Source organism: Tyto alba, unplaced genomic scaffold, assembly GCF_018691265.1.
Source record: "Tyto alba isolate M040663 unplaced genomic scaffold, T.alba_DEE_v4.0 Super-Scaffold_14, whole genome shotgun sequence".
In the NCBI taxonomy this organism is placed as follows: domain Eukaryota; kingdom Metazoa; phylum Chordata; class Aves; order Strigiformes; family Tytonidae; genus Tyto; species Tyto alba.
The window spans coordinates 6,927,441-6,944,768 of record NW_024881276.1 but is presented as its reverse complement, the minus strand read 5'-3'; the positions used below and the strand labels follow the sequence as shown (position 1 = coordinate 6,944,768).

Here is a 17,328-nt window from a genome sequence, read left to right as displayed (position 1 = left end):
CATGAAATATTCAAAAGAGTATTTCATTCATGTGTCTTATAGGTTTTTCTCCTCCTAGCATAGAGATAGCTTTGTAATTGAATTATTGTCCAATTAGGTAATTGATTCTCAATAAATAAACAAACGAAAATGGAATTGTCTTTTATTTAGAATTCTCAGTCTGAGTAGACTTCTCTGTCTTACTAGAAAGGTTGTTGTTTTTTCTCTTGCAAATGGCAGTGAAAGTCTTCTTTCCGATTCCAGCTGATCTCTCAAATCAGGAACAATATTTCATTTTCATCTTATGGTCCAATCTTGACATAACTTTTTCATCACTGTTTCCTGACAGTTCTAACTTCTACTTATAACATCTCTTCTACACTTTTCTCTATTTTAATGATCCACAAAGGTTTTCAACAACATTTCCCAGTCAGCAGATAATACATTGTAAGTTTCTCTTAGAATTGAGTTAAAACTGGTGCTTCTTTTCCTACCAGATGCCAAACATTTCATATGTTGTACTATAACACAGTTTTCCATACACTCATCTTTTCTTCCTATGCTTGTGTTGTCTTTAATTAGGAGGGCATATTGTTTTATCTGGGATATTTTGTTCTTATTGCTTTTGCAAGTTACATTAATCTATGCATAAATACTAATTTCTATCTAGTGAATGATAAAAACTCCCTTTGTGGAAAGCTTACAGTTTTTACTTTTTCAGCTTTTACAGACAATTTTGTTTGACTTTTCTACTGTAACAGCTTCAGAGGTATTCCAAGAAAATACTGGTTACTGACATCAGCAATACTGAATAAATCTACTTTGTCTGACAGAGCTGATGCATTAAGACTGGAATTTTCAGTGGAGGTTAATGGAAATAAGTACTCCCTTCAATTGAAAAAAAAAAAAAAAAAAAAAAAAAAAAAGCTACATTATTCCTTCAGACTCCTTTGGAAGTGCCAGACATAACTTTTTTTTCATCATTCTAATAATAGAGGAGAAAGTAACATAGAAACTAAACACATTTTCTACCTCCTGAAGCAAATATGCTACCTGTCAACAGAGGAGTCTTTTAAGACATAAACAAAACCAAGTAAACAGACCCCCAGCTGAAAGAATATTTGATGTTTGTATGACAGACAAGGATCTGTTTCCTGATTAACCTACCTCCATTGCCCCTGATGCTCCTGTAATGAACTGTAAAGGACAATACATAAGGAAACTCATGTATCCTTGAGTTTGTTTGAAATTCCTGTGTTATCACCACTAAATTTCTATCTCTGATCTATCCCAAGCTGTTTTAATAACATGCTTCTGTCCTACAGCTTGGCTTGTTTGACACATCTCCTAAGAGCTTGCGGTCATTCTGGAAGAGAGCAGTGGTTTTCAATCTGTTACCACCTCTGCATCATTAAATAGCCTGAAACAGGAATATGTCAGCTGCCTTGGTTTCCAACTTGCAGTTTAAACCCCGGAGCCACTCTCCTGAAGGAGGCAGCAAAACGTAACGGCAGCAGCAAATGATCAAGAATAAGCTAAGTATTATGGAACAGAAAAAGAAATAGTAAAATCAAACACAGACAGTAAGATCAGATAATGCTCTGTAGCTTGCTACAATGTGGGTGTAATCAGAAATGACAACAGATGCATACTTTTACCTAATGCAAGCACTTGATTTACCAAATGCTGGTAGCCACTGACACAAATGATAAAGATTCAGGGTATAATACAATTGGAATGAAAACCACTCTCTCATTACAAAACCTGATTTACAAAAGAGTTGTTTGGGTTTTTTTGTTTGGTTTTTTTTTTTTTTTTTTTTTTTTTCTTATCTCCCACATTGAAAACCCTTCCTACATGTATCACAGTTTCCTACAAGGGTTTTCCCCATTTTGGCAAATACTGCACTAAATACATTACAAATCACTAAATATGCTGTGCTGTCTTTTGTCCCATAGCTTCTGCAACTAGACTTCTTGATGCAAAATATGCAAAGCAATGTACATGATGTTTAGCTGCACGTTTGCATAGTTTAAAAATATGTATGCACCAAAGATGAATGTCTGTTTATAGCAATTTAATAAGAAAGCAACATTTTCTCGAAGAAAGCCAATTTGCACTGAGTTGTATTGAGAACAGAATTGACTTCAGGTGTACAGGAAGGAGGTGTGTAAGTTCATCTTTAGCTCCTAATACTGCTATGCTCTTATATTATTATTTTCAAATATGAACTGTTAGTTGTTTTCACAGGTGATTATCAATGGAATCAGAGAATCATGCCAATACATTTAAAGATATGGGAAACCTGTTGAAAGATGTAATGACCAACTTCTCTTCAGCCTCAGAGAGAATGGAAGGCTCTGTAGGGGAAATTGCTTACTTTTCGTTATTCTTCATGAGCAGAAGTGGACCTCACCTGAGTGATTTCACTAATTCAGAGAACTCACTAAAATAATTAGCACACTACTTTTGCCAACAGTGCATATTGTAGTCACTTCATATTTTGATATCAATATCATATGGTCACTTTTAGAATTAGTATATTGTTTTATAAAGATAACCTACAGAGACCAGATGGCACCAGTTCATGGGATTTGATTTAACTACTCCAAATGGTGTCCATATCTCTGCTAAATCCATACTGTATATATTACATTCATAATCAAAGAACATAAGAGGTATTTGTAGGACACAATAAATTTGGTCACAGATATTACAAGAGGTCAGATGACTGTGCCTTTTAAATGACTGTTTCTTTCCCCTAAGTGTAAAGGACAAGTGTATCAGATCTACTGTAGACATTCAAATTGCAGAAGTCTGCATTTGGTGGACATGAATACAAGTCTTCAATAAGTTCCCTCCATTGCTGTTCAAAACACATGTAACATACCTACGCTCCAGTCCATTTCCTCCACTGCATCCCCATATAAACCATGCTTGCTCCTTCCTCTGAAATTTTTTGAAGCATATAGAGCAGTATGAACATGAAGATAAGACAGGACTAGAAGAAATGGTGCATCAGTGTTCCTGGAAAAAAAAGAAAAAAACAAACCAAAACAAAAACAAAACAAAACACCAAACTCTTAGTGTATTTTATAACAAAACTTTTACAAAAATGTCTTTCTACAGTAGAGCTCAAAAAAAAAACAAAAACAAAAAAAAAGGAGGAAAAGGAGTATTGTGTGAACACACACACACACAGAGTAAGAATGCCATTCTTAACTCCATACTGAATTGAAAGGAAAAATAAATTACAAAAGCTAACTAATTACACTTTGCAATATATATGTTGAAAAAGGACTTATTTAAAGACAGGAACCTAGCAGTTTCTGGCTAAAACCACCTCTCCCAATTTTACAAGTACATATTTAAAAACCCGAGTACAATTGCTCTTCAAAAACATACCTTCATAACTACATATATGCGTGAAACACAACTACCTTCTTTGCAAGGTCATATGTAAGCTGATCAACTAGACTATTATGAAGACCAGGGTCAAACATACCATAATATCATTAACTATGTTAAATCAAGTATACTAGTACTTTTTCTCCTCCATCTTAGGCTAAGGTGTATGACAAAATCTCTTGTCATTTAATGTTCTGTGTATGTATGCATGTGATCATTACATAACACTACAAGTATGTTGTACCAAAGAATAAATAATCTCAAAGTACATACTAATATAAAGTTATTCCACTCACAGTAATGAACAGTCTCCACTGTCTTCAGTCTATTTCCTGAACTGATACAAAAGAAAGAGTATAATAAATAGATTCTCTGTAAATTTTGCTGTTCATGTGATCTGTCAACATGATATTTATGATCAGTTCCAGCAGGCTGTGAAAGCACAGCTCAAGTAAGAACTTTTCCTTATGAATTATTTATAAAACTTTACTTACATTTGTACAGTACCAGCCAAATTTACTGCTATATGCTCTAACAACATTTGTAGTACATTATGCATATTTTAAATATCAGTTGAATCACAAAAGCACTACCCAGAAAACTTGTCTGGATATCACATTAAAGAATACAGCTAATTACAGAGTATTTTGGGGTTTATTTACCATATTTTCCCTCATCAGTCTGTGGTGGATAATACCTATTATTCACGTCAATATCAAAAGGAGACTATATATTTCCTCATGCAGTTGATTCATCCACCCTTTAAAGATGGGAGGAACGATACAGACATGCACATACAGGTTTTTTAGAATGAAAAAAAAAAGACCTAACATAAGTCTTTCAATAAAAGGGATTCATCTGATATCAATAATGTACTCTTGAGGAAAAAATAACTAGCCTTAAACTAATACATTTATGATCTATTTTTTCTCTAACTTTGGTTGGATCTATTTTTACACAATTTGCAAGGTTAAAGCTTTCTTTTTCACTGGCATACACAGCAGTACATAAACTGGGAAAATTTTATCCAGATGACTCACTTGATAAGTGTGTTTCTGACTGGGTCTTTTTCTTCATAAAAACTTTCTCCTTTTTTTTTAAAAAATGACAGAATAAATAGAACAATTTCATGTGGAAAATATAAAGTTATTGTAATTCCCTTAAAATATTTGTGCATATATCCTGTATTGCCTCAGTATAGATTAAAAAAAAAAAAAAAAAGACAATATTTTTCATAAAAGATACACTTTCCATGAAGCTGTGTTTGTTGATATTTGAGAGGTCATACATGTGAGTACCTTTCATTACTTTAACAAATAATACAAGACTTCTGAGTCAATTAAAAAGACTGAAAATATCAGCACTGCAAGCAAAAAAATATGTATAAGTTTAATATTTAATATGTACATTAATGTTACACTGACCATTCATTAAAGAACATTTCTGCAAGGCAGCTGATTTTTGTTTTACAACTTGATTTTTTCTACTGCATGGGATTATCTTTGACTTTTTCCTTAAACACAGTTCATTGAATTGAGAGTAATGTAGAAATTTTAGGGTAAAGCACCACAAAAATGTGCTTTATACTTATAATGGTGTAAGCACAATTTAATTTTCATGCAAACTGCCTCGTTCTAATGTCACAGAGATAGTGCATACTTCTAAATATATACCTGTATTGCTAAAAGTGAGTAACAAAAGCTTCCACTATGTTATTTTCAAGAGATAGTAACTCAGATTTGTTGGTTTGGTTGGGTTTTGGGTTGTTTTTTTTTTTAATGTAACTGACACAAAAATACAACTGTCATGAAAAGTCATCAAATCAGTGATTGATATGGAAGGGCACTACATCATTCTCTTCTTTGAAACTCAAATTGACATGTTCTGATTGACAGCTTACTGTCAGGTGGAGAAGTGTCTCACCTATTAATATCCTACAAAAGATCACAGGCATCTATTTATCTCCTGCCAAAACTCTTTGAGGAGAATCTTAACTGACTACCTTTACCGTGACCTTGAAAATGGAATGACAATATCAGCTAGTAGGCAGGAGAGAAATTTGACAGTAACAGCTTAAATCCTGAACCACTTCAGTAAACAGCTCCTTCAAAAATGTATCGCCACTATCTTTTACACAGTTCAAACACTAGGAACTTCAGTTTCAAAAGATCTGTGATTCACTTACTCAAATATAGTGAATTTTTTTATCCTAACATGAAACACACAGTCTTTTCAATTTACTGAGTAGCCAGAGAGATTACACACATCTGACATAAGACATTCTTTAATGTGTGTTTAACTGATCTTGAAAACATCTAAAAGCATCACATTGCTGGTGACTCCTCTGTATTGCAAAGCACTAGGTTCTTCTTTTTTAGTATGAGGAGTCTACGTTACTCAGAGATTCAGTTCAGGCTTGATGTGTAAAACACAGCTTTAAAGTGCGTGAGAGAGCAAGTTACAACTAATATGACTTTGTACTTCACACAAGGGTCTTTTTTTCCTGCAATTTTGCTCTAAATGTTTGCTGGACTGAACACCTGTTGGGTAATTTTGTTTGTTTTTATGTGCATTGATGTTAATCTAAGATCACTGCAGCAGAGCAACAGGTGGGGCTCTGAATTTTTTGGTCTGCACTTGTCAAATCAAACTGAGATTTCAAGTATGAATCTGTATGGAACACAAAATGGGAACACGCCATGATGGGGATCCATTTTGCTTTTTCACAATAAATTCTAAATTAAACTTTATTATGATGTACAAGTATGATCTTTCTGAATTATTATTTTTTTTTCTAGATGTGAAACTATCTTCACATCTTGTCACAAAGTACATATTTTTAACCCCCTTCTATCAGTGAAGGTAATATGATTCACAGCAGCTGACTATAAAGGCAGATATACTTGGTTTTGCCTGAGCTGGACAAACATGATGCTGTGTTAAAATTGCGTTAACAATTGTTTCTGTAATCCCCAAAGTCTTATAAATTACAGCTAATCCACCCATAAAAAAAAAAAAAAAAAACAAAAAACAAAAAACTGCAAAGAACTATTTGAAAGAGATGTAGAGGTAAAAAGTATTACTTTGTATAAAGATAAATACTTATGTTTTAATAAGACTTATTGAATGTATATGAATGTCATTTTCACATAGTCACAGTTAAAATGAAAGAAAGCAAAAATGCTGAAGTATATAATCTGAAGATATATTTTCAGCACAAATATGTAACAATGTGTTGACACAGGCAGATGCAAACCTAACTTTTCCTTCCCTGTAAGTCTCCTTTTACTAAAAACATTCTTATTCAATATCCCCCCTGGTGGAAAAATTCATTCAGTGCTTATTTCCCATGGCTTCATCCTGTACTTTCAGATTAGATCACCAATTAGACAGTGTGCTCTTTGTAACAGAACTGACTGAATGTACTTCATTAAGCCTTCTTGTTCCTGCAGAAAGAAAAGGTAAATCTTGGCTCAGTTGTATCAAAGCAGGACTTTGTCCTAAAAGCTGGATTTTGTTTTGTTCTGACTGCTAACAGTGCTAAAATCCTTGTTAGCATGAATGAATCCATGAATGAGTATTTCTGTCTACCCTTTTAAAAGACACACCTTAAAACACAGCTCTCATATTTTCAAAACTTTTCAAAATCAGAAAACTCTAGACCGCTTGGGTGTAACATCAAAATCAGAAAAGGTGTTGAAAACGGAATGAGAAAAGGAAAAAAAAAAATATGGAAAATCTGACTCTTTCTAGAAGGTCTTCAAAGTAGGATGTGTTACTACTTTATCTGCATTTATGAAATGATTCTTCCATGCAAATAGACAAGAAGCTTTTGACATATCTGATTTCATGCCTATTTCTTTTAAATGCTTAAGGTACACAATTCATATATGTTTTTATTTCCTTCATATATAACTTTTTTTCTCCCCTTCAAAAAGTACATTCTCATAAGCATGGGCAAAAGAAAGAAATTTCTCATCTACTACAAATTAAACTTATTACTTAATCCTTTTTCCCCAAAAAACTTTGGAGCCCAGTATACAGATCTACTGCTTTTTAGAAGTGTTTCATTTACAATGCAGGCTGTTACTCATCATAGAACTAGTTAGGTTCTTAATCATTCTTAAATTACTTAAATCTTTCATTTTCAGATGGCCCTAAAGTATATGAATTCACAGCTTCTTCCTGTTAGATTTTTATTCAAAAGGAACAAGCAGAGGTCTGAGAAAAGGGGAAGAAGATCCAATAGAGTTGTTATGGCATATAAATTCCTACCTTCTTTTAATATATATGTACATATATATCATACCCAAACTCTTCTCTATAATTTGTATTTTGCTGTAAACTATAAGGAATATTTTTTCTGGATTAATATAAGATTTGTTTTCAGAACTGTAACTCCAGTACAACATGCCAACTGCCTGATCTTAAGACCTAGTGATATATGAAAAAACTCTGAGCCACAGTTTGCTAGAGTAGATGAAAAAATAATCTGAATGTGTGTTGTAACAATGTTTCAAGGACTAAAATAAAATAGATAAGAAAAAATTATTAACTGTCATTACAAAATTTTGAATATTATGGCTATGTAATCTATGACTGAAAAAAAATTTCATTAAAATTGTTCAACTTCATGTTCACCATAGCTTTTGAATAAACATGTTTGTATGCAAACACTATTTTCCAGAAGTTAGTTTTCATTAGAATTTTTGTTTTAAAATATTATTATTAATTGTGATCAGCTATATGAATTTGTCAGAGAGGTATTCTGTATCATAGAGTGGTACTTTTGTGCTGTTAATTTCTGATACGTTAGAAACTGGTCTCTGGCATTTTCCAAATTTGGATTGTCTGTGCAGCTGGTCATTAAAGGACGTGCTGAAGATGTATGAGTGATGACCTCATTGAACATAACATGAAATAATTAGCATCTATTTGACTTTCAAATATACTGTAATGTCTAGAGAGTTTTCTGATAGGTTTCCAATATGTACACGCACTTGCTCTTGGGAAAAATTAATTAGAATTAACATGTACTGAGCTGACCTACCCACTTACAATTAAGGTGAGCAACTAACTTAGTGGTATTTGTTTTCACACACTGGACCTGATGCTTGTAATTGTGTATGTTCTTCTCCGGTGCCATTTCTGAACATTGAATCTTGTATTTGCTCTCTTTCAGTCTAGCTAGGAAAAATGAGAACAGTAATACACATATGCTAGACTAAAGAAGAGCTGGGTTAGGGTTATAATTCTCACTATAATTGCAGAATTCCTTTAACAAAGTTTATTGTAAATTACAAATATGTATTATTAACCTTGACTTTTAATTTAACTTCACTATGTGTGGAAACTACATTGAGAAATGGGGCCAATTGCCCAGCTGATGTAAAGCTACTTACCTCCAGCTGAGTCAACAAAGCTATTCTGACTTAAATGATACATTGTCTTGCCAGCTGTAAACATTAACTAAGCTATAAAATAACACTGTGCACATTATGAATATTAATAAAGTTAAAAGAGTTTTCTAGCATTGATTTCCAATCTTGAACTCACCTCTTTTGGGGCTACAATTTTATTGTCATTGCATTTAAATCAATGAAACATTCAGTGATATCCAAAACATTATGATCACTACAGGCACATTACATACTTGCTAATCATAGAAGATTCTGCTGACATATAGTTAACGTACTCAACAGTCTTTTAAAAACATCAAATGCTTGGTCACTAAAACTCTTAACAGGTTTCAAAGGGGGAGGGGTATGTGTGTGTATGTTTGTTGCAAGCAAAGTACTTCACTGTTAAATTAGAATGTAGATGAGAAGGCATCTTTATATCTTTCACCACTGACAAGACAAAATAAAGATATTTTAGTTTATTTATAATTATTAATGAGAATGTTGATTGCTCCCAAGACATTCTTAAAGAAATTTTGACATAAAACCAATTCTATTTTGGTATGATGAGTAGAGATGGCCATACCAAATATTTATACTGATAGAAATTATAGAAAAAATGCAGAATGAGATCAAGATTTTAGATAGACATTTTCTCTTCTGAACAGTCTTGGTGACTTTTGCGTGCATGGACTTCATTAAGTCTAGAACATTTAGCCTCTGATTCTTTGTTATAAGCTTTCATTCAACAATGACACCATGTGAAGGTATTCACAGTAACAACCTGGTACATGCTTTTCTGAAAAGTAATTAAGGGACTTGGTATGTCTTAGATCATGTTTCTACTTTTGATTATCTGTTTTTAGAAATGGTGCAACCTGTTTCAAAAGTTACTGAGAAAAATGCTTTGGCATATTTTTCAAGAAGTTAAATGGATAAAATATTTTTTCTCTGAATATATGGATTTATATTTCAGAATATACAAAAGTATACTTTTATGATTTGATCCCATTAAAAGTCCTGTGGTAACAATTGCACTGAAGTAGCTAACTTTGCAAAAAATGAATAATGAATGAGGATGACTTTGTACATCCAATATTTAGGTGATCCAATGTGATGTTATTAAAAAATCATAATCATTGCTTTCAAAAAAAAATCAAATATCTTCAAAGTGAATCTGGCATAAAAGCAGAAGCATCTAAAGTGACAGTATCTTTAAAAATTGGCCTTATGAATGCCATTTAATGGATGCATCAAATCAGTGACGAAGTTTCCCATTCCTTAAAAGTCATGGATTATGAATCTGCAGTGTGCTTTCAAATAATTAAGTCACACCAAAAAAGATTTTTCATATTTCAAGCTACATTAAATTCTCAAGAATGAAAGTTCTAATAACTTTAGATATTTTTTGACATTTTTTTTCTGAAGCATCTAAACATATATGGTTTTTAATTTTTATAGAGAAAATGACATAGCCAATAGAACAAAAAACAATCAATTTCACTAAAACAATTCACTTCAGTCATCTTTTAAAGGAAAAAAATTATGATAATATATATTGACATACTCCTCATGCCCACCAGTTCACACCTTTTTCCTACTTTTTCAGAAGCACTGTCATTGAGAAATGCCAGCATTAACTTATAGCTAGAACTCACCTTTCTATAAACTGCACAGCTTCCTTTGTCAGTCTCTCAGTCAGGTTCTCATAGGATAGTGGCTGCTGGATAATCTGATGGTCCCTCATTAAGAAGCAGTTCAAGTGTCGAAAATGATAAAAGAAAAAAATCAAAACCGCAAGTGAAATAGCGGTTATTAACAAACAGTAACTCAATGCTTGGAAAGGTACTTTGAGAAGGCCAATGTACTGCACTATTGCCAAAGAGACCAGAGTGATTCCAGCAATTTGGATTGTGATGACAAGGGATTTCTCTACCCCTTTTAAAAATACGCTGCCTTGGCCAGGTTTGCAGTCTCTAAAATTGGTCACAATAAGCCCATAAAAGTAATCAAATCCATGACTGAGGGGGTGGTGACAGAAGTCATTACTGCTTTCACAGTTCATCCCAAGATGCCACTTTCCTACAAAGAAAGAAGGACAGGGAGTATTTTTGTAGTTAAATCATCAGACTTTTAACACACACTATTCCAAACATGAAACTGTCACTGTCTGACTGATATCTCACTGCTTCCAGCATTTATTATGTGATTCCCTATTTTTTATCTAATCTTTATGCCTTCATCAAAGACTTTGTTTCATGTCTGCCTCTTTGTTTTAGTTAGAAATAGTTTGGCACAGCTCCTGATGGAGACCATTAAATTTGGAGTGGGCTAGCATGTCACTGAAGAGCAACAGAGCCCTAACAGATAGTTAACTTTGAAAATGAAGCCTTTGTGCATGTATAGTTAAGTTGTCATAAGAAACTACCATTTTGTAGCACTTACTACTTTCTTAGGAAAAGCCAATATAAAGTTACAAAATATCTTTTCTGAAATTTTTCTAGCAAATCATTCACATTTGGCTAGTTTAAAAAAAAAAAAAAAAAAAAAGAAAACAATAACAAACAGGAAATAAATCAAGAATAGTGAAATTACTAAGGCATTTATTTTTTAAATGATTGCAAAATCTCTGAAATCACAAATCTCCCTCACTATATACATATATATAGTGAGGAAAAATATTTTTTATTTATATATATTTTACTTATATACATATAAAAATAAAAAAAAGAAACAATAATAACAAATAAATTACAGCCAAATACTGTCTCTCACAGCAACTTGTCTCACTAAGAGATCACTCTAATTCTGCAGTAATCTTGGACACTGACTGACACAAGAAAACTGTGAGTCTGATTTACATTATAGTAGCATAATCTCTGTTCATGCTGATTACAGTAAGTATCTAGATAATTTGTTCTATGATTCAGGTATAACCCCTTATGATATGCTTATGCATTTCTTAGTGGAATAGACCTAACTTTCATAGCTTCTTTTTAAATTCAAATGCATAATTAAAAAAAATTAAAATTCATTTAAGCTTATTGACATAATCTATGGTGAGAGCTATGCTTTTTGATTTTAGCAAGGAAGTCTTTTGAGTATTTGACAAAACGTGTCACACCTGACGAAACAGATAACAATATATATTTCTGGTCCAAATTTTATTTCTTTTTTTCTGAATCAAATATCTAAACATGACCAGCATAACTCAGGGCGTGTGATCTTAAAAGAAATAAATAAAAAAACTTCAAAGCCAGTAACTCCTCAACCCCATAACCTAGACCAAAACGCTTTGAAATTTTTTGTTCTAGAGGCTTCAGGATACACATGAAAGGAAAAAAAAAAACATATATAGAATGTCGCCCTTGCCCGAACCTTCCTAGCTTTTACACATCTGTAAGAAAGAGTCCTGATGCAAGCAGGTTCCAGAGAGCAGCAGATTTATCCTGCACTTCTGCCTCTCGCAATGACAAATGCAAGTACTGCAGTACTGAAGAGGGTAAAGATGTTGGTCAGTTCTGATTTTTTGAAATAGTACCTAGCAAATGGGCTTGATGTCATTATTTCTCTTTCACAAATGACAGAACTAAGGTATGGGATGAGAACATTGTGTACCTAAAGTTTATCTGTCAGCAAAGGTGGAGAAAAATGCCACAGAAATCTTGAGCCTATGTGAATACTTGGTTGAGTCCAGCTCTCCTCATATACCCCTGGATGGTCTTAGGTTAGAAATACCTTCTGTATATCGTAGAAGTGGGTATAAAGGCATTTTCAAGTCTGCTTATGTGCCAGTGAAACGGAGGCCTCTACAGCTTTCTCATCCCATCAGAAGTTTTCCCACTTACTGTCAGATGGCCCCTCACCTGAGGCAGCATTCTGCTTTCTGCGGGCAGAATGGTTCTTGTCACTATTTTTGACAAGGTCCAGTGAACATTATTGTGGCCAATTACAAAAACAGCAATGCAGACCACCGTACTGAATTTTTAGATATTATAATGGTGCCATAAAGGGCTAACTAAGACTGCAACTCTGAATTTGATTCCCAGCAAGCAAAGAAACAGATTTTGGAAAATACATACTTCAGTGATTTCTCTAGGTTTACATGACTGTTTTTATGCAATAATCATAAAGTCAGATGTGTATCAAGGTGAACATGAAACAACTCACACCAAGTTAGATAACTGAAATAAAGGTAGAGGCTTATAATCATGAATATAAATCATCCTAAAGCTTTCATTTTTAATTTTTGCTGTTAGCCATCAATCTCAATGCACATATAATTCAGTAAAAAAATATGAAAAAGAAACTCAAACAAATTAAATCTACTTTATTATGATATGAAGAAGTTTCCTTAAACTGGATCTCAATAAAATTAGACATTGTAAACCAGGGCAGAGACTCTTGTAACACCAGATTAGGACAGAAGAAAATATAGGACCTATTTTTATTGAAAGGGTTTTAACAAGCACAACAAATTGTTCAATGTCAGGATGAACTTGGGCCTCAAAAAAAAAGATATGTTCAGAAGCGACTTAAGCCAAACAAAGCAGGCAGAAGGTTAGCGGGAAAAAGCAACAGAAGCACTGGTTCGAATCATATCAGCAGCTGTGATAGAAAGACACAATTGCCATTCTCAAGTGGCTGAGGAGGTAGAGGGTTTTGATAGATCCTGCACTTCTCTGAAAAAGCAAGTGATGACTGTGTCTACAACACATGTTTTGTTTCATTCCTTGTGACAATAACCCCTGCCTTGAGCTAGTGTTTCAACAGATTATTGTAATTGGCTCTACACTCTGGGGCCCTTCTGAATCTGAGAGCAGTGCAAAATGCTCTCAGTGCTTTGTCAGGAAAACCCTCATAGTATGGACACTTCACACAAGCATCATACACTCTTCAGCAGATTCTACCAAGCTTTTGAGTGAAATTTATGCTGTTAATTGTAAATTATGAGTGCGTTGACAGTTCAAGATTTAGGCTTTTTTCCCTCTCCTTAGGCCACAGTTAGGATTACTGCAGAGCAAAAGCAATGCAATGAAAGGCAATTGGAAATGAGAGACAAGTCTTATTCATCCAAGAAACTTCATTTGGAGGGCAGTTTTTCAGAACCCAGAATGCTGGAAAGGCTACAAAAATCTATGTTTCCTCTCTATTTTCCCCTCATACAGTTGAAAAGGGAGCAATCTGAAGAATGAGTTGTATATAATGAGACATTTATTTTGGTATGATTTTGTGTTCTTCAGATAAACGTTAAGATGTAAGATTCAGAGCAAGATGCAACTAGAAATATTTTTTGTGCTCAAAGAAATATATTTATATGAAATACATAGCAATAATAATATAAAGTATATATGTATATATTATTAATATGGTCAGATGTTAAGTTGTTCAATCAATAACTGTTCTATTAATTTTATTGCATAGACTTTACCAATCTTGTATTAAAACACCTAATTCTGGAGGAAAGATACAAGTACCAGTTTATCTATTAGTATTTTAAACTTTGGAGATAAACTACATAGGTGGATCTTAAACTTCTCTGGACGTTAGACAACACACTGGATGACAGTCATGAGGAAAAGTTGACCTTTACTCAACTGTAATTGAGTACAGCAGTAGTTAAAATAATACCCATCCGCTTTCAGTGGAATTTTTCCATTATTAATAGCTATTTCCTACAAAACTTCAACATTTCTCACTGCTCTCCAGGATCCTTAACTTATGAAATATTACATATTCACTGCATCTGCCTTTTTTGAGAAAACTTGGTTTTGTTGCAGATCTTCTGACTGTGTCTCTTCCTGCCAGATCTATTGGATGTCACCTTCTTTGTGTCACAAGGGAAAAATGATGAGGTAAAAAAGTGTATACATAAAGTAGATTTATAGCTAAAATATATTTAGGAACGCATCAAGCAAGAGGAAGCATATATTCAGAGGAAGGAATAAAATTAAAAAAAGAAAGGAAAATGCATTTAAGGAAGAAAAAAATGTCCTCAGAGAGTAACAGGGAAAGAAACTTGGCAGAAAAAAAAGAAGTGACAGTACAGGCTTGAGGAACTGAAAGGCTTCAAATTACCCTTATGCCAATCCATCACTGGTGTAGGATTTAACAACTAATTGTTTGAGAACTGCTGAGTTAGATTGAACCAAGCAAAGACTCCATGCCCTAGACCAATATGATGTGATAAGAATATCAGGAGAGGCAGAAATTGGGCTGGCTGGGAGACAGTCTGCCTATCTAGTCTTCAAATCTACGTAATTTTTCTTTTTGTCATTTACATATGTTTCATCTTTAATGCACTTCTTGATTTTTTGGAAGCCTTCACTGTGCTCTAAGGATATGGTAATATTACATATTATGGTTTCATAGCTATCATTCAGGCCACTTGGAAGAATTGTTCATTAAGCATCATGGAGACAACTTCTGGAGATCTAAGTGGCAAGCTGTCAAGTTGCAGTGAAAGTAGTTAAAAAAAGAACATTAACTAGGTCAGACCTAGAAAATGAGTTGTATTACAGTACTTGTTACAAACAGAAAAATTATTTTTTTGCAGTCTTTAACTGAATATGGAGGAATAGGAATTAACTCCACGATGAACATGACAAATTATGAATGACTTCTTTGCACTATGGTTCGAGTATGCCAGCACTAAATATACCTCTGCTAAGATTTTCTGGTTTTCTGTTTTGAATCTTTCAGGTCATCAAGGTATTTAACAATTTCTAAAACTAGGGTATAGCTAAGTAGGATTTTTAGTTAGGAACACTGACACTGGTATCTACATAATATAGATATTGTTTGAACAGTGGTGTGAATTTTTAGGCTTGCTAAACAACCTGGGGTTTTAAACAAAAAATACTCTCAAAATCTCAAGCTTTTTTTTACATTTTAAAATCAAATTGAGTGCATTCATCATTTAAATTAATGCAGTAATATTCCGGTATGATGTTCTCCAAACAACTATTTCCTGACAATTCCAGTACAGAAATACATTATGTAATACAAATTGTATTTCACAAAAATCCTCTAAAATGTAAGCATTGTGGAATAAGACAGTGACCAAATGAGAGAAAAAAAAAAAAAATCACATTATTTAAATGTTATAACTTTATGACATTAATTCAATTCTGTTTAATATTCATCTAATGGGATTCCTTTTACCCATCACTGGACATTTATGCTCCAGTTAGTTGTCTGAATTATCTTTATAATGAGAAAGAAACACATTTTTATATTAAACATATAGCACAGGATGAGACAAATTTCCTGGAAATGCTCATTTCTGTCTGATGACTGAGAAGAGAATCCAGATGGTTAGCCCAGGTACTACATTATCTACTTTATGGATATTTGAAAACTGGTGAAATTAATCCCACCACTGTGCTGACTTGTACCCTGTGATCAATCCCTCATTGTCTCTCTACTGTAATCAAATTCCTATTTGTACTGAAAACTTTTCAAGAGCTTGACTAATTTTCAATTTGTTCATTATGTTTCTTCAGTACTTTGCATGATGAGACTATAACTACACAAGTGAATTAGACATACTTACCTGATTAATGTTTCATGTATGCAATGGAATGTGCTCAGCTTTGTGCCAGAAAAATAAAGTCATTACGCTGTGGGGAAAAAAAGCTTAATGCAGACCCTTAATAGACTATAAGGAAAGCTACTGATCTTTTGATTTAAATTAATGAAAAATAATGCTCTGTATGTATGTAATTTTACCTATTAGAGCTGTTGCATAACCTCTCTGCTTCAGGAGTTTGGAAAAAGTTACTTCTTCAAAAGGAAGTCCCCCAGAAGAGGCAGAAAATAAGAAGACACCAACTCGTGAGAAGGCAGCCATTCCTAAATACAATGAAAATTAATGAGACTTGGATAATGTAATGAAACAATTTTCATTCATTCTTTCTGCATGCACTTTTTTGCTTTAGGTGGTATCACTTAAATGACATATTACCACCAGACGCTAAATGTTATGAGTGGCAGATACAACCATCCATTTAATGGAGTGAGATATTTTCTGTATTGACACCAGAAATTGAGAAATGGAGAAAAAATTCTCTGCTTATAACCATGAGGCCAGCCTTCACATAAACAGCTGCAGACCCTTCTATAGATGTTCTGAGGTATAACATATCTGAAAGAAGTTGACCCTGCATAATTTATTTTTCTTGTACACGGGGAAGGAATGGAATTGAGAAATAAGTGAAATCACTCCCAAGTTCTACTCTCAGAGCTTCCACTTTGATCATACATGGTTTTCTACAAGGCTTTGAGGTTATTTGAGAAAAGGCAATTGAAATAGGGCCGTCTTACAGCTGGGCATGTAAATATCATGAGGTCAAAAAACAGCAAGAGAGAGTCTGACTCTGGAAATAAAGTGGCTAGGGCACTCAGCTTTGATGGGAGAGGATCAGTGCTCCAATGGCATGGAGACACATGATTCAATACATAGAGTGAATTAAAGCAGTATCAGGTATCATCTAATAAGACAACATCTAAATAAGGCACAGTAATTTCCATATATTGAGAG

General features: G+C 33.5%; 1 protein-coding gene across 14 annotated transcripts in view; it reads right to left on the bottom strand.

The window, feature by feature from the left end:
* The window catches only part of STS (steroid sulfatase), a 122,901-nt gene that overhangs the window by 72,032 nt on the left and 33,541 nt on the right, over positions 1-17,328 (bottom strand). For 13 of the 14 annotated variants that reach the window (XM_042788249.1, XM_042788248.1, XM_042788247.1 and 10 more), the window contains 3 exons: positions 16,518-16,640; positions 10,445-10,868; positions 2,870-3,006 (listed from right to left, as the gene is read on the bottom strand). In XM_042788249.1, coding sequence (XP_042644183.1) covers positions 2,870-3,006; positions 10,445-10,868; positions 16,518-16,640 — 684 coding nt within the window. The remainder of the gene's footprint in view (positions 1-2,869; positions 3,007-10,444; positions 10,869-16,517; positions 16,641-17,328) is intronic. The other variant, XM_042788255.1, reaches the window with a different exon arrangement.